This window comes from Neolamprologus brichardi, chromosome 12 (genome assembly GCF_056152115.1).
Source record: "Neolamprologus brichardi isolate AB-2024 chromosome 12, ASM5615211v1, whole genome shotgun sequence".
Lineage (NCBI taxonomy): Eukaryota > Metazoa > Chordata > Actinopteri > Cichliformes > Cichlidae > Neolamprologus > Neolamprologus brichardi.
In genome coordinates this window covers 18,894,820-18,922,704 of record NC_142115.1, presented here as the reverse complement: position 1 = coordinate 18,922,704, position 27,885 = coordinate 18,894,820, and the positions used below count along the sequence as shown (strand labels likewise).

The 27,885-nt window shown below is 39.9% G+C and overlaps 2 protein-coding genes across 3 annotated transcripts; one reads left to right on the top strand and one right to left on the bottom strand.

Annotated features, from left to right (window-relative positions):
- Positions 1-832: 832 nt before the first annotated feature.
- LOC118453760 (cobalamin binding intrinsic factor-like) lies at positions 833-4,175 on the bottom strand. Of its 2 annotated transcripts, XM_087848703.1 has the most exons (5): positions 4,107-4,175; positions 3,237-3,313; positions 2,959-3,083; positions 2,323-2,438; positions 833-2,208 (listed from the first exon to the last, which is right to left on the bottom strand). In XM_087848703.1, exons 2-5 carry the CDS (start codon positions 3,306-3,308, stop codon positions 2,147-2,149), a joined length of 375 nt encoding a protein of 124 aa, XP_087704829.1. In that variant the 5' UTR covers positions 3,309-3,313; positions 4,107-4,175; the 3' UTR covers positions 833-2,146. The 2 variants fall into 2 exon arrangements, with proteins under 2 accessions (XP_087704829.1, XP_087704828.1); XM_087848702.1 differs by lacking the exon at positions 4,107-4,175 and having other exon boundaries at positions 3,237-3,416.
- Positions 4,176-17,891: 13,716 nt separating this feature from the next.
- LOC102776931 (uncharacterized) lies at positions 17,892-27,025 on the top strand. The gene is given in 9 exon segments (XM_087848824.1): positions 17,892-18,080; positions 18,083-18,109; positions 18,112-18,824; positions 20,912-20,978; positions 22,565-23,206; positions 23,282-23,381; positions 24,047-24,226; positions 24,419-24,566; positions 25,733-27,025. Coding segments are annotated over 9 exon segments (3,000 nt in total). The 5' UTR covers positions 17,892-17,959; the 3' UTR covers positions 26,735-27,025.
- The last annotated feature ends 860 nt before the right edge of the window (positions 27,026-27,885 follow it).

Below are 27,885 nucleotides of genomic sequence, written 5' to 3'. Positions count from 1 at the left end.
TCTAGAAGATCTTCGTGGTTAGGGGAGTTGGCTGGCCCATCCTTAACACGGTTCTGTCAGAGTTTTTTACATCCCATTGTAGCAAAGTGCTTGTTCATATGGGTCTGTTTGATTGTGGGGGTGATTTCTCAGATGCTGAGCAGTCCATGAATTAACCTGAGGTCAAAGACATTTGTGCAGCTGCTAATGATCTTTCCAAAGATGCCACTGTTACCTTTTCATAGGGACACTGTTAACCTGCCTCAAGAATATATATAAAACACTTTGGCTAATAACAGTTCTCTCCTAAATGTAACAGTTTTTAGTAGCTTCTTAGCTTTGTTGTTAGTTGTCAGAATACTTTTACTGTAAACTAAATGTTAGTTTTGCAGTTTGACCCGGGGATGTAAAACTCAATTTACATCGTGGGCCACTTACAAGCTACTTTGATCCTAAGTGGGCCAGACCAGTGAATTTACATGATAAATGTGTAAAATTACACAAAAAGTAATTCATTATCCAGACTATCCCATATTTCTAAAGATCTAAAAGATACTTTCTCCTGTGAATTTATATAGTAGAGAGATTTCTGTCTTTTAATTGTTTATCTATTAATTACTTTGCTGTAGTATAATTGAGGCGGGCTCTTTATTGATAGGAAAAGCTTTAAACTTATGAAAATACAGTTAGAAGTTCAAAATCTATGCACTCCTTCACATTTTCCAGAGCCATCCAGAGGGTCGGAATGGAGTCTTTGACGGATCGTGTTAAATCTCCCAATTCTTTTATCTTTGGGCTGAAGGAAGAACAACACTCAGTGTATAAATGCTCAATCAACAATCTCTTTATTCCATACAATTCTCATTATTCCATACAACACTTTGAGCATAAACATCCGGAGGGGAGATGTGGACAGGAGGGTGTCCGCCAGATCTGGAAGTGTCTGACTGTTTCTCACATTCTTATAGCTTCAGCCCCCCTCCAAAGTCATAAAACCTAAACATCCACATTCTTTATCTCTTACAGTGCCCGAGTGACGGCTTTGGCTTACTGTTTTATCGCTGCCTGATGAGATGGGGCAGAAAACCTCTACAGTATGTTCTGTTCTCTTTGTAATCAGAAAAGGAAGGCCATGATTCTATACAAGCAGCATTTCTTATAACTCAGCAGTATAATGCATCATAAAACAGTGTAATGATTTCACAATCTTTAATCCAAGGCATAATGTGGCCTATAGCCGTATAATGATTCAACAATTATTTGATTAGAAGGATAAGGTGGCATAAGATAGTATGATAATCTCACAGCCGTTTCTGGCCTCTGGCCTTATTTTTGACACCCTTGGTCTAGAGCTGTCATTGTCTTAGGATACATAATGGTGGACATGCTAACAACACTTTAAATAAGCCTATGCTTTATTTAATGCCTGAGGAAGATAACACTAATAATCAGTAACATTTTATTCAACAATAAAAATGCACTAATACAAAAATTATTTAGCAATGAATTTGATCTTATTTTGCCACTCTCACACCCCTCTAGGAGCCCCAAAAAGCTCAAATATAGGGGAGGTCAGCAGCCCAGTCAATCTCAGAAGCCTTTTGACTCGCAAGCTGTTGATAACTTGATTTGCAGGATAAAGAAGCTATTTTGACATGGAGTCAGCAGCTGACCCCCCTTGCTGTTTTTGCTGGCCAGCAGTCTCTGGGCAGTCTACTGTATAACCATACCATCCTTTTACAGTAAAACTGAGACCACTTGTAAGCATCAAATAATGGAATTTGAATGTAAAATTATGGCAGTCAGGGGCAAGTTGAGAACTACTAATTGCTCTCAAACACAATAAAAGCTGCCATAAAGGCAGTAAATTAAAAAACAGTTCAAGTTGTTGTGTTGTATATGTTTTACTGACTGCTCTTGTGACTAATGGGGTTTTCTATTACTCCAGATTACTACACTGTGGCAGAATTGTAGATTAACGCTGTAATTAATTCATAAAGTCTGACAGAAACCCAGTAAAAGAATCTAAGCTAGTGATAGGCTACTGATTTATGATTAGAAGACTCCCAAGCAAAAAAATGACACAACAAGTCAATTATTAACCTCAACGTGCCAAAGATCAAAGCGTATTGGTTGACCGTAAGTCACAATAAGATTTTAGATGGTCTTAAATTTTCGTGTAGTTCAGGGTGACGACTTCATTTGCTGTTGGAAGGTAACATCCCATACCTGTAAAAAAAAATTAAAAGTTCAGAGAATATTATATAATACGACAAGTTGGACTGTGTGCATCAAATGTCTGACCTCAGCTTATCTAACACATCGTGAGTATGTTTCACTCACCAACATTGAGTGGGGTTGTACCACTCAGCAGTTGCCAGTAGTGTGATGAATTTCCTGCCAAACCATTTACACTCTGAAGGAATGGTCCATAGTCATCATGTGGTATGTACTGAAAGCTGGAAACATAGGGAATGACTTTTTAAAGAGTGAAGTGGACAGTTTTTACTATAACTATGAAATCCTTATTGTTATTATTAATCTCTGGCTCTTTTCCACGGTGCGTCTTTTGTCCTGTCTCCCTCCCCTCACACCCAGCAGGTCACAGCAGATGGGTCGCCCTGAGCCTGGTTCAGTGCGAAGTTCTTCTCTGTTAAAAGGGAGTTTATCTTTCTACTGTCGCCAAGTGCTTGCTCATATGGGGCCATGTGAAACATTAATGAAAGGAAGGCATTTCTTAAATCTAAAGATGTTATGTGGTTTTTGACTGTGCTGTACATATACAGGTTTCTGTGGTTTACTGTAAGAAAAAAGTATGAAGATTTGTTTTTTTTTTAAGATTACAGGGCACAATTAGTCATCTGAAATTAAAAATTCACACCCAGATATACAGGGTCTCAATTTTAATTAAACATTAAGAGAACAAAAGTAAATGTATGGCTTCTTCTAGTAAGGAAATAGTTGATTTCATGGTCTTACTTGAAGCCTTGGTTTGAGTATCTCAGTCTCGTCAGTCCACCGAAGAGGCTTCCTCTATAAGCAGTAAAAGTGCTGTAGGTCCTAATGTTAGTGGGTGACACATTCACCCGCACTCTGAAGTTAGTGTGACCTTGAGTTGTTAACAAAGGAGGGTGAAGTTAGTTTACAGAAGATGAGCAGAAAAACAATAAAGGCGATTAATCTATGTGACTATTCAAGGATTTTTTGGCATTTAATTTTTTTTAAATTTAGCAACACAGGAAAAAAAAACACTAAAGGTTACCCTGAGCTGATGTCCCAACAAAAAACAGCAGCAGCAGGGAGGCAGAGAGGAGAGCAGGCTTCTTCATTTTAACTGCAGGGCAAACATAAAATTTTGATATGCAAACATGAACACAAACATACGTTGTGGAAAGCGGTTCCTGATCACTGAGTATCACCATCCCCAAATACAGCATTTATATCGGAATAAAACCTCTTAATGTTTTATTATTATTTTTATTTGGTTTATCAAGTCAACTAAAGGTTCACTTGATTGTAGTACTGGTAGGGTATTTGTTCTCACAACCAGTGTTTGGGATGTTGGCATTGCTCCCATTGTCAGCATCTCCCCTATAGGCCCTAAAAGTGAGGTGTGCAATATTAAGAAAGTTCAACAAAGTTAAGCTTTTCTTGCTTGATAAACCCTAAAGTCTAAGTTGGAGATAAAGAGTATCTCATTAGTGGTCATCAACTTTCCCTGTTAAGTCGGGCTTTCTGCTTCAGACTCTGTGAATGCCCAGGATTTCATGTGTCATATTATCCCTGTGAGTGTAGCCTACTCTAATCAGAGACATTAGCAGATGATAAAATGGTGACAAAAATCTGTAAAAAACACATGAAAAATGTAACAGAACCGCACAGAGCAGTAAAATAAACATTTTAATTCAAGTAAACTATTTTAATGTTGACCGCTTTGGGTGCTGCCTTTTATTTCTAATATAAAGACTGCATGTTAGAAATCTGAAACCTTAGACTGGATACATTTAAATATTAAAGGTTACTGTGCCTTTGAAAAAAAAGGAGACATGGAAATTGCTTTAGTATGTTAGTAGATCAAAGGTAAACTGCTTTTATTTAATATCAATGATATTTAAAGATATTCTTACCTTTTTCACGTTCTGTTTTCAATAAATGTGTAAGAATGCAGCCGTGGAGGTTGTAACTTTTCAGCTGAACAGTTCCTCCTCCTCAAGTTGAAGCTGAACTACAGAGAAGGAACTTTTATACCTCTGCGCCACACATAGCATTATACAGAAACAACCAATGATGATACAGAAAAATAACCAAGCCCTTTACTTGTGCAATCAAAAAAAGAGAAGCTTAAATCTGTGTTGACTAACCATGGATGTTATCGAATGACAAAAGGTGACCATGTATATTAAATTGCATAGGAGGAGTTTTAATTTATATAACATTTGCTACATCTGGCATTTTTTCTGCAATTAATTGTTTAATTGCAGGTTTGAATTTGCCACATTTGTTCCCCCCTCTCTCTCTTGCTGCTTTCCTGTCACTATAAAAGGACAAAAAATAATGCTCATTTAAAAATTCAATGTGCAATTTATTAAGGATTTTCAGGGTGAGAAAATCCTGCGTGCTTGTGTCCACAGATCCTTTAGAAAGTATAACCCTATATTAAATTGAAATTTAATGAATTGTGTATCTTGTGTATTGCTTGCCTTTATCTTGGTCCTGTGTAAAAAATGTGGAAATTGTTTTACACTGTTTAATAGGAGCACAGAGAATTTTTCACTTTTGCCTTCTTGCTGAGTAGCCATGCAAGTAGGCCAGGAGGGTGACCGAGAAAGTTAATTGTGTTTCCAGAATCTCTGTTTGAATTTACACGTAACTTATTTGTCAGACTTCGGTCTTTTTTTTTCTTTACATAATGGAGCACTTTTATTCCTTGACAGTTAGAAGACTGTAATGAAACAATCAAACAGTCATCTCAAATGCATGTGTAAGTTAGGTTGAGAAATGGTAATAATTTGATGTTAAGCTGTATCATTTGGAACATGAATACTTCATGAATACTTCAAAGAGTGAGGTGTGCTGCTGACAGAAAGTACATTGTGTGGGTTTGATCCTTTTTCTGGTTTGGTGCTCAAACTTCTTAGAAGGCTCTTCTATTTCCTTGTTCTACCTGAACCAGTTGTGGCAGATAACTGCTAGCTAGTTCCCTTTGCCTCTGCTTTTTAAGCCCTCATCAGGGCCATCAGATAGTCTCTCACTACCTGTTCTGTCAGTCTACAGTCTTGCTTGTACCTCTTGCTCCGTCTTGCCACTGCTGCCATGAGATATTGAATGCACAAAGTGCCAAAATGACTTAAATAAATACATAATTTAAATAATGAATTAAATGTGTTGTTAATTAATTAAAATAGGTATTGTAACTCCCTCCAAGTTGAAAAACAGACACAATGTGTTTTTGATTTTTACTGGCATTTATTGGACACAGGTACTACCAACGATGCCGTGAGAACTGTATAAACCCAAGGTAAACAAATCAATAATCCTAAATCAACATTATCTCCTAAAAATGACAAAAGAGGAAAAAAGATACAGAAAACATTGCGTCAGAGACCCAGCCCTGTGACAGTAAGGAGACCTATTGCTAATGCTTTGGGTTCCAAGTTTTGCTCGCAGCTGGTAACTAGCTTTAACATATAAGTGAGAGCTAGCAAGATGTTGGAAGGCTGCGCCAGCACTACTTCATTCTTTCTGACATGACACAAATCAGTGATTCAGATTTAGTACACTTTATTTATCTGAAATAGAGCAAAAGTTCAAACTGTTCTGATAATGCAGGGGTGATGTTTTGACTTATAAAGTGTCTGCTTGTTCTCATTTGTTCTCATCGCATTGTTTCTCCTCACAAAGTGTCATTTAACTTATCTATCCATGAACCAAATAACACACAATGACTCATTAAACAGCAGGAATCTCTTAAAGACGTAAAAACCTGTATGACCTCTAATTTCCTGCTTCTAAATTCAGATACAACTATCTATTGTACTTAGCCATGTGGTTTATAACCTGATGTTTTTTCTTGATGGGATTATTTTGGTCTCTAGTAACACTGTGAGGAATCTTGGAGTCAGTTTTGACCAGGATATGTCCGTCAATGTGTATATTAAACAAATGTGTAGAACTGTTTTCTTCCATATCTCTGATATTATTTCTCCCATACTGGATTATCTTTGTTGGCTTCCTTTTAAATCCAGAATCAAATTCAAAGTTCTTTTCCTCATACATACAAGATCTTGGATAATCAGGCCCCATCTTATCTCAGTAACCCCATAGCACTGTAAGATCCCAGTAGAGCACTTTGCTGTCAGACTGCTGGTTTACTTGTGGTTCCTAGGATAGTAGTACAATGGGAGGCAGAGCCTTCAGCACTCAGGCACAGGTTCTGTGAAACCAGCTCCTAGTTTAGATTTGGGACTCAGACTCTCTACTTTTAAGATTAGGTGTAAAACCTTTCTTTTTGACAGAACATTTAGTGGCTATGGGTATTGGGCTAGATCAGGTGACCGTGAATCTTTCCTTAGTTATGATTCAGTGGGGGCTTTCCATGATGCACTGATCTTTTTTCACTCAGGATGTTTGTAGACACCACATAAGTTATTTTTGATCTGTAGCTCTATTTCACAGCGTGTGTTTGCCGGACCTCTGCTGCAGCTTTCCCTTCAGCCATTGAGGAATAATGTGTGAACTGTGTTGAGATGCTTCCCTGTATCTTTACTGGTGTAAACTGTGGACATTATTTAGTGGGTGCACAGAGACACTTTTCCACTTTTACCTTTTGCCCTCACTGAGTAACCATGCATATAGACCAGGAAGGTGACCAAGAAAGTGTATCATGTTTGCGTAATCTGTTTGTAAGTTGCATATTAAATATTTTTTAGACTTTGGTCTTTGTTCTTTTTCATTATGTAATTGAGCAATTGTATTAATTGATAATTAAATCACTGTAATGAAACAATCAGACAGTCATCTCGAATGAAATGTTTAAGTTACATTGTGAAATGCTAATATTTTGGTGTTGCGTTGTATCATTTGGAACATGAATAACACATTGTCACCATTCATGCTTCACAAAGTAAGGTGTGCTGCCAACATTTTGTGGCTTCAATTGCTTTTCAGGTTTGGTGCCAAAACTTCTTAGAAGACTATTGTATTCTTCTTTCCTTGTTCTACCCGAACCAGTTGTGGCAGATAACTGGCCCGCCCTGAATTTGTTTTTTTCAGTCTCACTCTCTCCTCCCGACCTAATTTGTGTGCATTCATTTGTTTTTCAGGTTTGGTGCTGAAACCGCTTGTAAGACTATTTTAAGTGTATTCTTCTTTCCTTTTTCTTTCCCAACCAGTTGTGCCAGATAACTGGCATGCCTTTAGTCTGATCTTTTAGTCTCAGTTCTTCCTCCTTAGCTAGTTCCCTTTGCCTCTGCTTTTTAAGCCCTCATCAGGGCCATCAGATAGTCTCTCACTACCTGTTCTGTCAGTCTACAGTCTTGCTTGTACCTCTTGCTCCGTCTTGCCACTGCTGCCATGGCATATGGAATGCACAAAGTGCCAAAATGACTTAAATAAATACATAATTTAAATAATGAATTAAATGTGTTGTTAATTAATTAAAATAGGTATTGTAACTCCCTCCAAGTTGAAAAACAGACACAATGTGTTTTGGATTTTTACTGGCATTTATTGGACACAGGTACTACCAACGATGCCGTGAGAACTGTATAAACCCAAGGTAAACAAATCAATAATCCTAAATCAACATTATCTCCTAAAAATGACAAAAGAGGAAAAAGGATACAGAAAACATTGGGTCAGAGACCCAGCCCTGTGACAGTAAGGAGACCTATTGCTAATGCTTTGGGTTCCAAGTTTTGCTCGCAGCTGGTTAACTAGCTTTAACATATAAGTGAGAGCTAGCAAGATGTTGGAAGGCTGCGCCAGCACTACTTCATTCTTTCTGATATGACACAAATCAGTGATTCAGATTTAGTACACTTTATCTGAAATAGAGCAAAAGTTCAAACTGTTCTGATAATGCAGGGGTGATGTTTTGATTACTAAAGTTTCTGCTTTTTCTCATTTGTTCTCACCACATCAAAAACATTAGCTAATGTTGCCTATGTCGCTAAAGATTATTAGCTAATTTTAGCTTTCTGAGTCACTAGTCTGCTTGTGTATCGCGAGTTACCAGTAAAGGAGCTGATGTGCTTTATTATTTTACTTGTAAAAGATTTCTATTCCTATTCTGGGCTTCATTTCTTGTTTACAGTACAGCTCCAGGTTATAGTGAGTCAAAGGGTGTTACTTATCTCTGTTCAGTAGCAGCCTGCATTCAGTCTGAATATTGGTGTAAATTTATATGGGTTTAAATTCAGTTTCAGTGTTACATTTAACTTTTGGGAGACAGCACAAAGACTGAGAGAAGAGGAGAGAGGGAGAGAGCAATGACTAGAAAACAGAGCCTTCAGCACTCAGGCACAGGTTCTGTGAAACCAGCTCCTAGTTGTGTAAATGCCTCACAGGCATTCACACTATGATATCCTGTTTCTCTTTAAACTTTATTCTACCTTATTCTAGTTGCTCTGACCTTTGCTGGTTAAGTACTCCCTCAGTTTTCAGCCGATTTCCACCATTTAAACTTGATTCTGTTCTGCTCCCTATGCTAATGCCAGCTATATCTTTTGGTGCTCATACCTTTCATACTTTTTGAGATATTAAACTTTTTATGCCATTTTTTTTTGCCAAATCCCACTTATGACAAAAACATTTTCAGTAAACAGTTTCAGTAAACTATTTTAACTCAACTTTTTCAACACAAATTCTAGCTTTTTCACCTCTTTTCAGCAGAATTTTCCATTTTTCAATACTTTTCAGCACAAATTCCAGCTTCTTTCGCTGTTTTCACTGCAGACATCAGCTCCTTTACCTCTTTTCAGCAGAAATTCTGCTAATTCACGTCTTTTCAGCATAATTTTTAGTTTCTTGGCCTGTTTTCAGCGGAATTTTCAGTTTTCTCAAAACTTTTTAGCAGAAAGGTCAACAAGTTCACCTCTTTTCAGCATAAAGTTCAGCTCTTTCACCTGTTTTCATCACAAATCTCAGCCTCTTCTTCTCTTTTCAACAGAGTTTTCAGTTTCTTTACCCCTTTTCTGTACAATTTTCTGTTTCTTCATCTCTTTTCAGCAGAAAGTTCAAAAAGTTCACCTCTTTTCAGCAGAATTTTTAGCTTTTTCACCTCTTATCAGCACAAATCTCAGGCTCTTCTGCTCTTTTCAACAGAATTTTCAGCATCTTCACCTCTTTTCCGGACAGTTTTCAGTTTCATATCTTTTCAATCACCTGAGAACAAGTTTCAAGGCTCAGTGAGATGAGCAGCTGCCTTGAGACCAGTTGGCGCTGGTTCGAATCCTACCTGTGGTGCTTGCTGCACATCTTCCTCCTTGAACTCTCCCTGCTTTCTTGACACTCTTCAGTGTGGTCTTTCAAATAAAGCAGTTTTCAGCAACAACAACTAGGGAACAGTAAAATCTAATCTCTACAGCCTTAAAAAACAAATAATAGTAATAAAACAATATCTAAACCACAGAGAGGAGTATACACTAGAGTAGGAGTGTTGAACTCGAGGGCCGGTGTCCTGCAAGTTTTAAATATCACCCTGGGTCAACACACCTGAAACAAATGATTAGTTCATTACCAGGCTTCTGGAGAACTTCAAGACATGTTGAGGAGGTAATTTAGCCATTTAAATCAGCTGTGTTGGATCAAGGACACATCTAAAACCTGCAGGACACCGGCACTCGAGGCCTGGAGTTCGACACCTGCGTGCACTAGAGGTAAGTGGATCGATACCAACTCTAGTATTGGTATCTGATTGATACTAGCTTGTTAGGATCGATACTTTGTTTCTATTCCCCTTAAGTTCAGTAGGTATAATTAAATTGTATTAAATAAATACAGTTTTTGGAAATTTGGATTTCAATCACAGCTCACACCCTGTATTTTCACTTCTTAGCAGACTTGAGAGTATTTTGTCATCCGCTCCGACAAACCCACACATGCGGTAAAAATGTAGGCAAAAGTGATTATTTTCTTGTGCTAGTCTAAGTGTGCTTGTTTTTTTGTTTTTTTTTTTTGAGCTGATGGTACGGTCCAAAATGCGAAGTCATGTTGTGTTATTTGGTTTTTTACATGATCATTTACAAATATCGTACAAACAAACACCCCTCTTCCCCTGCGCTGGTCCACAATGCAGAGTCTTGTGAATTGGCGTGTGTTTATTAGCTTTTTGGTCGTTTTTTTACCAACAAAATGTTGTCAAAGTGGAAATGTGCGTAGGGCTGACCGAGGTGAAGCAGGTTGATGAAGCAGTTCAGAAGATCTGTGATGCAGTGAGTAGAAGAGGGAGATTTTACACTCACACACAGGGGGCCTGTCATTCATTATGATGTTGCTGTCATTGTTATTCAGATGAAGCCTCTCACAGAGCAGAAAACAAGGAGAAACTTCGAGGTTTTCACTGCAAAGAGCTACAAAACACAGCTTGTAGCTGTGACCAACTACTTCATTAAGGTAATGTTTGTAATGCAAGCAGTGAGCACAGTGGCAACACTACAAAGCTCTGAGGTCTTGTGAATAATAAAATATCATCCAGAAGAGCACTGATTAATAATGTGAGCTGTCAAGTGAAAACTAAAGCAATGATCAGTGATTTTTTTTTCAGTTACTATCTCTTCACTTATGTAGTGATTTTAAAAGAAGGTGTGTGCAAGCCTACAGCTGAGGCTTTCAATCACTGTTTCCACACAAATCTTGCTTAAATTTGTTGAAATTTTGAGACAAGTGCACAAAAGAAAATAAAAATACATGTGCGCAGTGTTGGGTAAGTTACTTTAAATTAGTAACTTAGTTACATTAGTAGTTATTTCTATCAAAAGTTACCCGTTCCTTTCTCGTTACTTCTAGTAACTAGTTACTAGAAACTAACTTTGGTTTTACTCAGAATTCTCTTATTAATGTGTTGCTTCCCTAACTGGATGCCAGTCTTCTATCTTGCTTACATGTTAGCACTATCCTGCCACAAGTGCACTGTGCCACCTAATGGCCTGAACCTAAAATGGCAGTGTAGTAGTGCGAGTGCAAGTTAATGATGAAATGAATGAAACTAAATTAGAAATTAACAGTGTTTGTTTTATGTGTCACTTTTTCTCTGTCTGTTTTAATCTATTTATATTGTTTCAAACCTCTATAAATGCAAACACATCATTTTGGGGTTGATGCAGCAGTGTTATAAATCTAATCATTGTACGTAGTATCACTAGGAAGAAGCAGTCGATCACAAAACACCACATAGTGTGTTAAAACATTTGAAAAGTACATTTATTTTTGCCATTGAAATGGGTAGAAAGTTTACTTCTAGCAGTGCCAACATTAAACTGTGGCTCAGACCATTTAGGAGCTGTAGGTATCAAAATAGTGCAAAAATGGTTCAACATAAACACAGTGAGGTTTGTCCATTCTTTGTAAACTTAACTGAAAACAGCTGAACTGCACCAACTGGAGACCTCATGTTCAGTAATGATGGGCAAACTTAAAAGTATTTTCAGCCTCATAAACAGTTAATATTTAACCAAAATAATATTTTCTCCAGTCAGGCCATGTAGATAAATAAAATATGATGGTAGATTAAGTGCTTCAGTGGTCTAAGATTCTAGCCTACGTCACAGCGTCACGTGCGCTTTTTACGTCCAACACGGAAACTGCAGTCGTGGTGCTTTCGGTTGTACTCAGAACTCGGAAATTCTGCCTTCCGAGTAGGAAGATGTAGGTAACTCCAGACTGCAGATGAGCTGCATATGTGTTTAGTAGTGATTTGTTATTATAGAGGGCTAGCAAAACAACCGTTTTCGAGGGCGTCGCCATATTGGAATCCCGACTTCTCGGACGAGGTTAACCAGAACGCTGTTTACTCGAGTGAGACATCATTCCCAGGTCCGTGTTCCGATTTCCGAGGTAAGTCGAACGCAACACACGAAGTAACAAATAACGACCCTATCTAATTCCCAGTAACGATAAACGTGTTCCTGATTTTGGCTTAATAACTAGTTACCGTGCTCGTTACCACAATAATAAAGTAGTTACTGTAACGCGTTACTTAATAACGCGTTAGTCCCTACATTGGCAACGGGTAATCATTATAAAATATGTATTTTTTTTGGAAATGGTGCAGACCTTTTGTACTCAAAGCTGATGAGGGACCACTGGATGTGGAAGACATTGTCACTGACCACATTTGGTTTGCTGTCTTAGACCAGGAACTTGAAGTTGTCCATGGTTTCCAGATCAGGTCTGATAGGAATCAGTCAAAAATAACCACACGGGTTCAAAATGGGTTAAAAAGAATGTTTTAAATATGCCAAAAATGTTACAAAGCACTGCAGCAGGTTTTTAAATCAGCAGGAGAACCTAATTCACACGATGGTCTTTAAAGACAATTAGTGCTGATTTTTATGCTTGCACACAATTTTACTGTGAGGAGCAGGACACCCAAAAAAGACTGAATCTTATTTTGCGAATAATGAATTTCTTGGAAAATATCAAATATGAAAGTTATTATTGGCTCTGGGTTTCTGCTCATTTACACCTTCCACATAAGGTTGTCGAAAAGGAAACACTTAAATGAGAGCCCCACTGCTTCAAAATTGGCCAAATGACCTTCAGGAAGCTCAGCATAAACACCACAGAGATGAAGACAGTACTAAATAATGCATTAATATCCAGAATAGTAATATCTCAAACATATTTTTAGATTGAGTACAAGCATTTGGCAGAATATGGGAGCAAATGCTCACAGTCGGGATGATGTTTACAGTTTGAACAAGAAATCTCATCTTTTTATTCATATTGCCTCCATCTCTCGCGCTCAGGCTAAGATTTATTTCAGTTATTGGAAAAGTATTATCATTAAGAAAATGATGTTTACAAGCTTCAAATTAAGCATGCGACACATCAAATTGGCTGTTTACACTTGCTCTCTGCAGCCTGGAGGACCAACATTTTACAACAGCAGGCGGACACTGATCCTCATCTGCAACCTTGAGGTGAACATACGCAGGCTCATAATGAGAGAACTGCTGATTTAAACTGAAAATTAGCTGAGTAAACGTGCGCAACAGAAAACACAGCAGATACATGGTGTCATTCAGGAGAAATGATCAGGGCGAAGAATGTGGGGTCAAGCTTTTGGCCCTCGTTCTCACTGTGAAGGCCAAATGTAAAGGAGTCTTGTTTCCCCCTCCTCTACCTTCCAACAGGCACAGAGTTTTATCTGCAGCAGCACGAAGGATGCAGGATGAACAGAAGAGGGCACCGATGCAACACTAAACTGGATGCAGTGAAGGAAACGGGTGGCTCTCTATACACTGATAGAGAAGTCTTTGTGGTTTATGTCATCCACTGAGGGAGTTTAGAAGGAAAGCCCAGGAGCAGTGGTTTCCAATTTGTGAGTCCCAACAGCTCTGAGGCATAGCTGATCCTCAGGCATTAAAAAGTCCTTCAAATGAAACTATCTCAGAATAGAAAAAAGATTGAACTTGAAGGGAGTCAGAAAGCCATGGCTTCATTTTAAGGAGTCAGTGTTTGTTCTCCACAACCAACAAACCAGCAAAAAATGAGAACTCAAATTCAGGAATCAGCTTCAAAATATCTATAGTGGCGAACCTTAACATCACTTTTGGGTGTTATTCTCTAAAATTCTACAATAAGGCAGTAGAAAATAAATCTTCAAGTTTTTACTGAGAATTACAGATTTATGGGATTGACAGTGTTGAATTATCCTTTAAACCGGCTGCTTAGTTTAGCCAGCTTAGGTAATGATCTCAAAATAAACATTCAGAGGTCCAGCTCTTTTCTAAACTGGTAACTGTAGTGCTTTGGGATGATTCCAAACATGATGCCAATTAGTTCACAAATCATACCAAGCTTCAAAGATATGATCTGTTTATATTGTGCAGCTCATAAAGAGAATCAGATACTTAAAGAAGGAAAAAGGCAAATAAGCTAATTTAAATTACTTCATACATATTATTAACTCTACAATATATGCAGCAGAGGATGGAGAGCAACATTTGCTTTAGTTTAGCCTTTAAAGGAGAAGTATGAGTGTGCATGCTGAAGAAATCAGCCCTTGAATGCTGTATTTTGACTTCAGTTAAACATTTGAAAAGTTTTGTTTTGTTTTATTTTAAGACCTTCTGAAGTGCTCAAAGCGTCTCTGTTGTAGTTCCCGCCACAGAAGGTGACACCTGATTCTAGTCATAATGTCATGCATATACTGTAATTAAAGCTGTGAAAGATTTGCAGAAAACGTATGTAGCCAGTGTGTTACCTCTGTGTCCGCATCGGTGGCTTTCAGCTTAAACTCAGTGATGGTCTTTCCCCCACCCTCCTGCACCCTCATGCCAGGGACCTGAAGAAGAGGCAGGGAGTCGTCCACAGGCTTGATAGTGATGTAGAAAGTCTGAGCAACCTGAAGACAAAGAACAATAATAAGATGATGAAACAACCTAAGAGCATTACACATATGTGTAACCAAAACTACATCCTGCCATCAACTTCCTACTTTTCACTGAGAACTTTCTCAACAATTCAGCAAATAGAAAAGTCTCATTGTGATGAAAAAGTTTAACCCCAAAGGGCTACACAACTTCACCAAGCACCACAGTGGCCACAAAGCTTCCACACATTGCAGTCAGCCAGGCGTGAAGGTCAGATGACCTTTTTCACATGTTTACTCGAGTCCTTGTGATCCTCATTAGTTTGAATTTTAGTTTTAGTTAGTTTGAAGGCAGATTTATGCACGAGGTGACCAGGACAGGAAGCTGCTACTTTCCCGCTGTTATAAAAGCTGTAGAGTTTGTTAGTTTTCACATTTCTTTAATATATTTAAATCTAATTACATCATTAAGGTTTTTTTTTTAATTAAGCTAAGCATTTAAGTGATCAGAAAACATTTCTCTTTCTGGTTTTCTTTCTTAATTCCTGTCAACAGCTTGTTTTCTGCACCAATTAAGGTTGTTCCCTGCACTTTAAAGATTAAATGTCCCTATTTGGACACACAAGGACTGTTGACTTATTTCTTGGCCAAAATGGGAACAAAGTTATTTTTAAAACCCAATTAGTCTTTTTTTTTTTTTTTTTTTTTGCCTGTCCCATTTGGTTCTTTAGCCGTCAGAATTGTTGTCTGAAGACCAACAAGGATACCCAATGGATTTATTTTGCCAAATGGATCATCATGGCATTGCCGTATTGGTCCATTTGATCGACCTTTGTTTTTATTATTTATTTTATTTTATTTTCAGTTGTTACAGACGGGACAGACATGAGTGAGGGATAGGAAAGGGAGAAAGAAAGAGGAAGGAAAAGAAAAACAGAAGGGGAGAGGGACAGTGAGAAAGGGGGGGAAAAAAAATATCTCCGGGATCACCTGTTGAGAGAAAAAGAATAGAAAACAAGCAAAAAAAAACAAAAAACAAAGCAACATACTATACACAACACCATCGCATTAATCTAGCTAAGTGTAAACAGCAGTAAATACTAAATATTGAATGTTGTTGTGCAGCACGCAGGACAGACAGCGCACAATGTGCTTTGAAGTAGCAGCCAAGAAAGGTGTGATTTAAGTCTACAAACAGTGAACACCTGTGTGCACACCTGTGTGGATCGGCGCGCTTGTATTCAAATGGTTTCCCCATGTAATGGTCTGCAAGAGGATGTAGAGAGCCATAGCCCTGTCCCCCAGGGCATGAAGCAGGCATGGAGGAGATCCAGGCCCCAGACATCCAGAGGCCCCAGAGTGCAAGAGCCCAAGGAGGACCACCGGAGGGGCATCCGTGCCACCTTCATGGGAAGGGCTGAGCCAATTAGTCTTTAGGAAGAACAAATAATATTTCAGAGCTTCTGTTGTAGTCAGTAGATATCTGAATCAAGACCTCCTTCATAAATTAATTTTAAAACATGTTAAGCTACCAGGCATCGTAAAAATCTTCTGCCATTCACCTTATTTGTCCCGTCGGACACGGTGAAGGAGAAACGGTCGGCATGTTTCTCTTCTTCACTGGTGTCGACATACTGGATGCTGCGTGATGTCAGGTCAGCCTGCGTGAAGGTGCTGATTCTAGTGCTTATAGAGACAAAAGAGAGAAAAGTAGTCGTTAAGCCCAAAACTTCCATTATGTTTGTTATTTGATCTTTCATATGAGATCGTTCGTATGAGATGGTTTTACACTGCTAAAAAAAATAGGTTATGCTTGATGATAACACAAAGTTAGTTATACTTAAGGGATATAAATCTGTCCAATTAAGAAGCAGAAACCACTGTGAGTCCATTTCAACCTCATTAGTTTAATAATAAAGCGACAGCAGGTGCAAAACCACAAAACTCTGAAACAGGGAATGGCTTGGCAGACCGTTGTTCTCTCCTGATCCCTCCTGACAGATTTTTGTCTACCTTTGATTTTCTTTGTGTCCACTCCACCAATTCCGGTGGTCTCGGGCAAATGCCAGTTCAATAAAGTGAGAAATTTCAGAGATGAATTCTTCTGCGTCTCTTTCCGTTATACGTGTGATGTCTTATCCTTCGTATTTTGTTGTGACATGTGTTTGTAAGCCACCATGACATTTTCTGGCCACACACATTTCATCAAATTTACAAGGGGATAAAACTAAACTGAGACTAAAGTTAAACTGAAATAACAATGCTGCTCTTTACTCTGTGTTGCCTCTGAAGATCAAAACCCAGTGGGAAACATAATCAGCATCACTCAGCGTGAAACTAAAGGTGAATGTCTTGAAAACAAGAACCAGATTTTTTTTTGCTTTCCAGGAGTCCTGTTATCCTCGCTTATTGTGGATGCAAAGACCTGATACAGCCGTTTGTAAGACAACACATTTATGGTTATTCCTGACATACAAAGTGTGCAACAGACACATTACATAGTTATCTATGATGTGCGTTAATGAGGAAAAGACTTAAACTTAGAGCTTTTTATTGTCATTGTGCAGTTTCTTGCACAGCGAAATTGGGTGGCTTGACCACAAAGGTGCAAAAGTAAGAAGAAGAAGAGAAACCAATATACAACAGAGGGGGAAAATAAATAAATAAAATAAAATAAATAAAATAAAAAGCAATGTATATGTATACATATATGTGAGTGAAACTATATACATGGTGTATGTGTAAGAAATATTGAAACAGAAACATTATGGGTCTGTATACAAGGGCAGTTATATAATGTAATAAATAAATAAGGGTGGAGGGGCTATGGTCATTTAGGGTGGAGATGGTAGTTCTACTGGGACCAAGATATTGCACATGAGCCAAAATATTTTGCACAGAACATGGAAAGACTGAGATATTGAACAGAAATTCTTCTGAATTTCCACTTTCATTGATTTCCAGCTGTGATATTTCATTTTCCAACATTTGCACATCGGAAAGTTTAACAAACCCATAATACTATCATATAAATTGCAATATTAAACAAAACAAGGAGTCAAAATGAAAAACAAACAAAACATGGTTTCAAATCCTGATTTGTACTTTACTCACTTTTTATGTTATTGCAATAACACTTTTTTTTTTTTTTTTTTTTTACAAAAATAACAAGAATTGAAACTTTATTGGAATTTTCCAAGCAAAAAAATTATCCTCATTCAAAAGTCATGTAAGAACCTCATTGGCTTACGGAATGTTGATGTTATTTAAAAAGAATTCATACAAAAATATGACCTCATTCAAAAATGTCATGTGACAACCTCATTGGCTTATGGAATTCTGATGTCACAGGCTTCTAAAGCTTTGATCCTTTGAAGCTTTGAGCCTCGAATCCTTAAGTAGGGGTGAGGATGTACAACTTTTAGTCCGTTATTTGCAGCACTTATGTTAGCAGCATTCAAACGTTCACCAGTAAAGCATTTTGAAACATTTGGATCCTTTTCGTACTCACGGTATACAGACTCCAACATGTCTCAGAAAGAGCAAGAAAGACCAGAAGTTGACCCCGCTCTATTCCATGGTATGAGTCCCTAGAACTTATATCAGCTCTCTTCCTTGGAACGAACAAGTAGAATTAGAGGAAAAGCGATTGGAAGAAATGGAGAATGAAAATCTCATGAACAGAGAGAAGATTAAGATCCTGACGGAACAAAATGAGAGACAGAGCGCCGAATTAGAAAAATTATCCTACCAGCTTCAGGAAAGGGAAGGTATTATTGAGGAGAAACAATCGGCTCTCCAAGATAAGAAGAATCAGGAACTTCAAGAAAAGCTTGATGAAGCTCTGGAAAAACTTAAAGAAATCCACCAAGAAGAAAAACAACAGGCCGAGCAGAGAGACATGCAGAGCAAACTCCAAGGCATGCAGGAAAAATACAAAACGCTGCAGGTAAAGTATAATAAAACTCTGCACAAAAATCAACAGTTGCTTCAAGACAAGAAGCAAATGGAAATGAAACAGAAAGAAATGGACTCCAAGTTTGAAGAGATGGAGGAAGAACACAGATTGCTCCAAATCAGGCTCGGTAAAAAAGTGCAGAGAAATAAAGAGTTCATTCAAGAGAAAGAGCAACAAGAAATGCTGAAGAAAGAAACGGACTCCAAGCTTGAAGTCTTGGAGGAAAAACTGAAAATGCTCCAAATAACTCTTGAGGAAACACTCCTCAAAAATAAAGAGTTGCTTCACGAGAAAGACCAACAGAAAATACACCAGGAAGAAATGGATTGCAAGCTGCATCGAGAAACACAACGAAGGCTTGCAAGTAATTCTTGATGAAGCTCTGGAAAGAAATAAAGAGATCCTCCAAGACAAGAAACAAGAGCCCGTAGAGCAGAGAGACTTGCAGAGCAAACTCCAAGCCATGGAGAAAAAATACAAAGCGCTGCAGGTGAAGCATGACAAAACTCACATCCTCATACTCAGCTCAAAGTGCAGAACTCAAAGCAGTAATACGTGCAGGTGAATTGCACGCAGGCCAAGATATAAATATATACATAGACAGTTAGTATGTTTTTTCAGCAGTACATCACTTTGCAAAAATTTGGCAGAACAGAGGTATGATTACATCTACTGGACACCCAGTACAACATGGAAATCTTCTGAAAACACTATTAGATGTAATAATATTGCCAAAACGGTTAGCATTATGTAAATGTGCTGCACATCAGAAAGATAAATCAGAAATAACTAAAGGCAATAACTTTGCAGACCAAGCAGCTAAGTTAGCCGCACAACAAACTGTAGACACATTAATGTCTGCATCCACTATGCAAATACCACTTGACGTACTTAAAGATGAACAGAAAGCAGCACCAACTACAGAACAGAAGAAATGGTTAAAGTGTGGAGCACTTATAGAAGATGATCTAATGACTTGTGAGGGAAAACCAATACTTCCTAAGTCCCTACACAGAACAGCAGCATTAGTGACCCATGGGGTGACCCATGTGTCATCAGGAGGGATGATACAGATCGTTAATACACACTTTTACACTCTAAATTTTGAAACTTCAGCAAAAGAATTTGTGAGAACATGCATGATCTGTCAAAAACACAATTCACAAGGCAATCTGAGGCCCATAAGAGGACATTTCCCCACACCACCTCATCCATTTCACATCATTCACATGGACTTTATTGAATTAAGTGAAAGTCAAGGCTCAAAATACGCTCTAGTGATTCTCAAAATGGCCAGAGATTTATCCAGTGAAAAAAGCAGATGCAATCTCAGTTGCAAAATGTCTATGTAATCATTTCATCCCAAAATATGGCATCCCTACTTTGATAAGATCAGATAACAGGACACATTTTGTCAATGATGTGATCAGCAAAGTCTCTGAAGCACTAGGATTCAGCATAAGAAACCATTGTGCTTATCACCCACAAAGTGCAGGGTTAGTGGAGAGAACTAACGGCACCATAAAACAGAGACTCAGAAAATGCATGGAAGAAACAGGAAGACCATGGCCTGAATGCATAGGCCTAGTAAAAATGTGGATGAGATTAACACAAGGCTCTCAAAAACTAACACCATTTGAGGTCGTTCATGGGAGACCTTTTCCACTACCAGTGACAAGTGAACCCTTAGACAAATCTGTCAGAGAAACAACTCTGGCAGAATGGATGACAAAACTATTAGAAAATAAGGATATTGTTTTGAACAATAAACTGCCGTACGACTCTTCTCCAGTCTCTTGCAGGTTGAAACCAGGCGATTGGGTCCTAATACGGGTACTCCAGAGGAAAAATTGGAGTGTACCCCACTGGGAGGGCCCATACCAAGTTTTACTGACCACACCCACAGCCTGTAAAATAGCAGAGAGACCATCTTGGATTCATCAGAGCCACTGCAAGAAAGTAGAACTTGAAGCCCAGACCACCAGAGATTCACAAGTGTAAGGGGTGTTTCACCAGGTGTCAGTAGGTCCAGTGGCGAGGGAGGGGTGCTGATTGAGCTCAACTCGCACTCTCATTCTCTCCAGCCACTGACCAACTTTAGGCTTACTGATACATTTGGGTGTGACCAACCTCAAGCATGAAGTGTTCTCAGGTGATGACTGGAGTCTTACTACTGGCAACAGCTCTATTCATCAGACTATCAGCCCTGGAAGACGGCAGAAACCCATACACGAGCCGAGATAAGAGATGGACACATGACAACTCACATCTACCGGACATGACACAAGACCACATCCATCTTTGGATGAACAATGCCTGATACAGATAAAAGACTGTTACGTCTGCTTGCACATGCCGAGCACATCAGCACAACCAATCATATATGGGAAACACCCTGGAACATGTGCACCAATTCTGATCTCTGACCACATCTTCAGAATGACTTGTGTAAACTGCACATCAACATCACCATCCTCATCCAGAAAGGAACGCTCAACTTCAACAGTCAGACCACATGACTCAATCTGGGGAACCGACTGTACCTGAAGAATTCAAACTCTGGACAACTGGACAAAAGGTACTCAACTCACTCTTCCCGTGGGTAGGAGTTGGAAAGCATGCTCTCGGATTTGAGACACTGGACTATAGATTTGGCTTGTTCCTCAATGCATCCTGCAAGGTCAACGAGGGACAAAAACCAAGAAATAGACACTCTCAGAATTGCTGGAATGCAACATCGTGTAGCACTGGACATGATCCTGGCTGAGAAAGGAGGATTGTGCATCTTATTCAACACCACATGCTGCACTTACATACCAGATAATGTAGCTGTAGATAATGTAGATAATGTAATGTGGCTGCACAGGCTACTCCACTTCCACCCTTCGACGCGGAGACCGACCTCGGTTCCGTCGGACCTCGCTGGACGAAATGGCTTCAGAGGTTTGAAAACTACACCACAGCAATGAATATTACTGGAGATGCGAGATTAAGAGCATTATTGCTGCATGTGGCTGGTGAAAAAGTGCATGACGTTTACGACACGTTAGCAACGGATGGAGACAAGTACGCAGATACAAAACAGAAATTGTCAGCATACTTTGCGCCTAAGAAAAACGTGCAGTATCAGATTTATCTGTTCAGGAAAGCGGTGCAGGAATCAGGTGAAACGTTGGACAACTATCACACCAGGCTTAGGATTCTAGCCAAAAACTGTGAGTTTGCAGACATGACTGCAGAAATCAAAACACAAATTATCCAAAGCTGTACATCATCACAACTGCGTAGAAAAGCACTCAGAGAACCTGATTTAACGTTGGATGATTTATTAAATCATGGGCGTGCATGTAAGTTGTCTGAATTGCAAGCTACAGGGATGGAAGCTGACAAGACAGCTGCAGTTAATAAAGTACAGCACAAAACAGGACGTGACACCACGGCTAGAAACAAATGGACACCCTCATGGCAGCCAAATAACCGCTGTCGAAACTGTGGAGGCAGATATCCTCATGAGCAAGGCTGCCCAGCCAAAGACAAAATCTGTAATTCTTGTGGCAAATACAATCATTTTGCAAAGCAATGTCACTCAAAGAGAAAAGTGACACATTGTGGAAAGAAGTATAAGAAAAATCTGCCACCGCAAACTGTTCATCAAGTAACAGATAGCGCTGCACATGTGGAGACAGGGCACACATCCAGCAGTGAAGACGCCTATGTATATGTGGTGAACACAGCTCAACATCCTAAACTCCCACATACTGAAGTCAGAGTAATGGGCACCCAGATACTGGTGCTAATCGATTCTGGGGCCACTGCTAACTGCTTAACTGAAGCCACCTACAACAAACTGACACCACGTCCTACATTGACTTCTACAGACATCAAGATTTACCCATATCCCTCATCTACGTCTCTCCCTGTGTGTGGTGCATTCAGGTGCAGTGTGGAAAAACAAGACAAAACAGTTAGGTGTTCCTTCTTTGTCATTAAAGGAGGAGGTTTCAATATTTTGAGTTTTGAAACCTGAAAAGCCTTGGGACTCCTCCATATTGTCACTGCGGTCTCTTCTCAGTCTCAACGTTCTGTTGCAGACAAGCTAGTAGAACAGCACCCAGAACTTTTCAAGGGAATTGGAAAACTCAAAGATTTTCAAGTGAAACTGCACATAAACACAGATGTAAAATCAACCTGTCAACTACACAGACGTGTTCCTTTTCATCTACGTCAAAAAGTGGAGGACGAACTTCAGAAATTAGAAGCTGATGACATTATTGAAAAGGTTACGGGACCAACACCGTGGGTTTCACCCATGGTAACACTGCCAAAACCAAAGAATCCGGACGACGTACGGATATGTGTGGACATGAGACAAGCAAACACTGCAATCGAACGAGAACGACACGTCACGCCCACGATTGATGATGTAATCCATGAGCTGAATGGATCTACGGAGTTCTCAAAACTTGATCTCAGGGCAGGATACCACCAACTTGAACTACACCCTGACAGCCGCTACATTACAACGTTCACTACTCATCTGGGATTTCGGCGCTATAAAAGACTGAGCTTTGGAGTCTCTTCTGCAGCTGAAGTGTTCCAAAATGCTATTCAGCAGATGCTGCAAGGACTGAACAGAGTCAAAAATCTCAGTGATGACATTATAGTCTTTGGCAGGGACCGGGCTGATCATGACAGCAATCTTACAGCTCTCTTTAAGCAACTATCAGAGTCAGGTCTTACTCTGAATCGAGAGAAGTGTGAATTTAATAAAACGAAACTTGAGTTTTTTGGTTTCATCTTCTCTGCAGGTGCAGATCCTAAAAAGGTTGCAGCAGTTCAACACGCTCCCAACCCAAAAACACCTGCTGACATCAAAAGTCTCCTTGGCATGGCCAATTACTGCTCAAGGTTCATCAGAGACTTCTCATAGATCTCTGAGCCACTGCGCAGGCTCACACACAAGGCCACCCCTTGGACATGGGCTCAAGACCAAGAAACTGCGTTGCAGGCACTCAAGGTCAGTCTCACAAGCGACACGACAATGTCCTACTTCTATCCCAGCAGACAGACTGAACTGATAGTTGATGCTAGTCCAGTAGGACTGGGCGCCATTCTCTGTCAAAAGGATGAAAAGGGGATGAAGCACATTATTGCATATGCAAGCAGAGCACTGAGTGATGTGGAAACGAGATACTCGCAGACTGAGAAAGAAGCCCTCGCCATTGTGTGGAGTTGCGAACATTTCCATTTGTATGTTTATGGACATCCATTCACACTGGTGACCGATCACAAGGCACTCAAAATCATCTGGAATAACCCAAGATCAAAACCACCTGCCAGAATAGAAAGACGGGGACTGAGGCGCACATAAAAGTCTTAGATTTTCTTCAAAAAGTGCGGCGCACCCTATAGTGCAGTGCGTCCTGTGTGTGTTGTTGTTGTAAGGAGGACGTAGTAGAGAACACCATGAGAACACAAAAGGGGGAAGTGTGGGCGTTGATTGTATATAAAAGAACAGGTATGTGCGTTATGCAGAACATCGTTGTTTTAACAACCCTGAAAATGGCAAATAGACACGCTTATGAAGCACAGTTTAAACTGAAGGCCATCAGCTACACGGAGGAACATGGAAATCGAGCAGCCGCGAGAAAATTTAAGATTAATGAATCGATGGTTCACAAGTGGAGGAAGCTGGAAAGCAAGCTCCGACAGGTCAAGAAGACGCAGCTGAGTTTCCGCGGACATAAGGCGAGGTGGGCCAAGTTGGAGGAAAGACTCGAGCAGTGGATCATCGAGCAAAGAACGAGTGGGAGAAGCGTTTCGACGGTCACCATTCGACTAAAAGCAGTTTCGCTAGCAGAAGAAATGAAAATTGAACATTTCCAAGGAGGTCCGTCTTGGTGCTTTCGTTTCATGAAACGGTGACATTTTTCCATCCGGACCAGGACTACGGTAGCGCATCAACTTCCAGCGGATTATAATGAAAAGCTGGCCATCTTCCGCTCCTACTGCAGCAAACACATCGCCGACAAACACATCCAGCCCAGCCACATCACTAACATGGACGAGGTGCCGCTCACTTTCGACATCCCGGTGAGTCACACTGTGGAGAAGCAGGGACCAGCACGGTAGCGATACGCACAACGGGGCACGAAAAGTTTTCTTTTACTGTTTAGCTTGGCTGCCATGCTAATGGACAGAAACTGCCGCCTATGGTAATTTTTAAGAGAAAAAGTTTCCAGCAGGAATCATCATTAAGGCAAATGAAAAGGGCTGGATGGATGAGGAAATGATGAAAGAGTGGCTGAGGTAGGTGTATGTAAGGAGACCAGGTGTTTTTTTCCACGCATCACCATCGCTGTTGATCTGTGACTCTATGCATCTCACAGCCGATGTGAAAAAACAAGTGAAGCAAATGAACTGTGAGCCAAAAGCCATGACACTTCACGAAATAAAAACAGAGACTCTGAAAGACCAGGTTCTGCAGGAAGTCATCGGTCACATCAGGAACAACACGTGGCATCTAACAGATAAATCCCAGCATGCTGACATTTTGAAATCATTCAAATATGTTCAAAGTGAACTAACAGTAGCTGACTCATCTGACTTCATACTCAGAGGCACGAGGATAGTTATTCCAACTGTCCTACAAGAAAGAGCAATACAACTGGCACAAGAAGGGCACCAGGGTATCGCCAAGACCAAAGCGCTGCTACGTACCAAAGTATGGTTCCCAGAGATCGATCGGAAAGCAGAATCTGCAGTTCAAAACTGTCTGCCATGCCAAGCTAGCACACCTGTCACACACACTGACCCTCTGCAGTTGTCACCATTACCCGAAACGCCCTGGCAAAGTGTCAGTGCAGACTTTTATGGACCACTCCCTACGGGGGAATAACTGCTCGTTATCACAGACGAGTATTCTCGCTATCCAGTCGTTGAAAGTGTACGCTCAACATCAGCATCTTCTGTTATCCCAGTCATTGACAAAGTGTTCTCCATGTTTGGAATCCCAAGGACAGTAAAAACTGACAATGGTCCTCTTTTCAACAGTGAGGCTTTCTCACAGTTTGCAGACTACCTAGGATTTCATCATCGCAAAATCACACCTTTGTTGGCCTGCGAATGCCATTGCTGAGAGATTTATGAGAACCCTAGGCAAAGCACTGAGAGTTGCCGAGATGCAGGGCACACCATGGAAACAGCAACTAAACATCTTTCTTCGCGAGTACAGATCTACTGTACTGTTTCAACGCCAGCTATACACCATGCTCCCTTTTGTTAACACCACTCCACGGAAGTGTTCAGATGCTGAAGTGAGAGCAAGGGATGATAGTGCAAAGATCAAGATGAAGGTGATCGCAGATGCAACTCGTCGCGCCAGACCACACTCACTAAGTCTGGGTGATACAGTGCTGCATCGCCAACCCAAGCACAACAAATTATCCACACCATACAGTGCAAAACCCTATAAAGTGACTAAAGTTAAGGGTTCTGAAATTACAGCTATAAGGGATGGACACTCAATTGTCAGGAATGCCTCATTTTTCAAGAAAATCAGACATGGACTTGAAGATGCCCCACCTGGACGGCATGTCGACCCCGCCTTAACAGACAAGCCCAGATACCACCACTCTGGTGGTCTGGGCAGAAATAAAGAGCTGCTTCAAGAAAAAGACCAACAGAAAATACAACAGGAAGAAGACAAACTTATTCTTCAGAGAAAAAATCAAGCACTCCAAGAATTGTATAATGAAACGAGGTACAAAACAACTGTACTGGAAGGGGAAAATAAAAAAATGGAAGAACAATGCTCAGTGATGCAGAGTAGCATCAATGAAATGCTGAGAAAAAATACAGAACTTGAGGAACTTTCTAAGAACTTGAAGTACAAAAACACTGAAATCCAGGCGCAAAAGCAAGAACAACAGAAAACACATGAAGACCTGCAGTGTAGACTTCAAGATATCCAGAAGAGAAACCAGCAGCTGCAAGACATGCACACAGATGTGCACAAGGCAATGCGAATAGAGGAGGCAACAGTTAAAGAACTGAAAGACAAGCTTAAAGAAAAAAAAGAACAATTAGAAGACATGGTGAAAAGATGCAACAAACTTGAGAAAGAAAACACAGAAACAATGGATGAGCTGAAAACCCTCATCATTGAGAAAATAGTGCTCGTGGAAGAGTATCTGAAAAAAAAGAAAAAACGCTTCAACTGGTTCTGGAGGAGGGACACTGCTGCTTCTCACCTGATGTAACCTCGTCTTCCTCCACCTCTATTCCATCTTCATTTTCCCCCTCCCTCCTTTTCTTTTTTCACCTTCACCCCCCGACCAGTCCTGGCAGTTGACCGCCCCTTCCTGAGCCTGGTTCTGCCATAGGTTTCTCCTTTAGGTTTCTTTCACTTTAAAGGAGTTTTTCCTATCCACTGTCGCCTGGTGCTTGCTCAGAGGGGATTGTTGGGGTTTTCTCTCCTCTCTCTCTTTCCTTCTTTCTATCCCCCCTTCTACCTTTTTGTTTACCCAATAAACACAATTGGTCACATTTTACATGTGTTTGAAAAATGTCTTCATTCAACAATAATTCATCTTAGGTATAAAAACAAGAAATGGGTAATAGCTGCATGTGTGTTTGTGTGTGTGCATAATATACATACTTAACTTGTATCCCAGAAGGAATTAATACTAGATGGGTAGAGACAGGTTTTAAAGACTAGAAATGAAAACATGTGAGTCTTATAGTCGAAGCTCGTTTCACCAATAGGTGATGTTACATTTTAAATTTGGGACTTCACTACAGGACTGTCATTGTACCGAGGTACGTTAAATAACATGAAAATGGATTTCACCTGCCGCAGGTGACCTTGCCGCAAAGGTATTAACTTGTTGAATAATTTAGCTCTGCAATAGCAAAGTTATTTCTCACCACAGAGGGGAGGGAATTTCACAAAGTCAAAAAAATTAAAACTTGTAAACATTACACAAGGAAGGCAATAACTCATTCAACGTGCCAACAAGGCATCAAGGAAATAAAGACATCTCAGTATCAGCTCTATTCATGTCGTCTACTGACAGCTAAATAAGCACAATTCTATGGTCTTCTTGGCTTTTGGCATCTATTCCTCAGCTGAAGTTTTATACTAGTGATGTGTCGGTCGCGAACGAAATGGCTCTTAGAGCTGGATCTTTGACGTGAACGACGCGAGCCGGCTCCTAATCGCAAGCCGTGGTTTTTTTTCTTCTTCTTCTCACCCTCTATCTCGCACTTTTTTTCCGCTTCACTCCGCATACGAGCCTTGTGCTTTGCGCTGGGATGAGGGGGAGGGGCGGTAGTTACACTCTGTAGCACAGGAACAGAGCCGGAGGGAGAGAGAGAGAAAGAGAGCCAGGGACAACAACGTCACATTAGA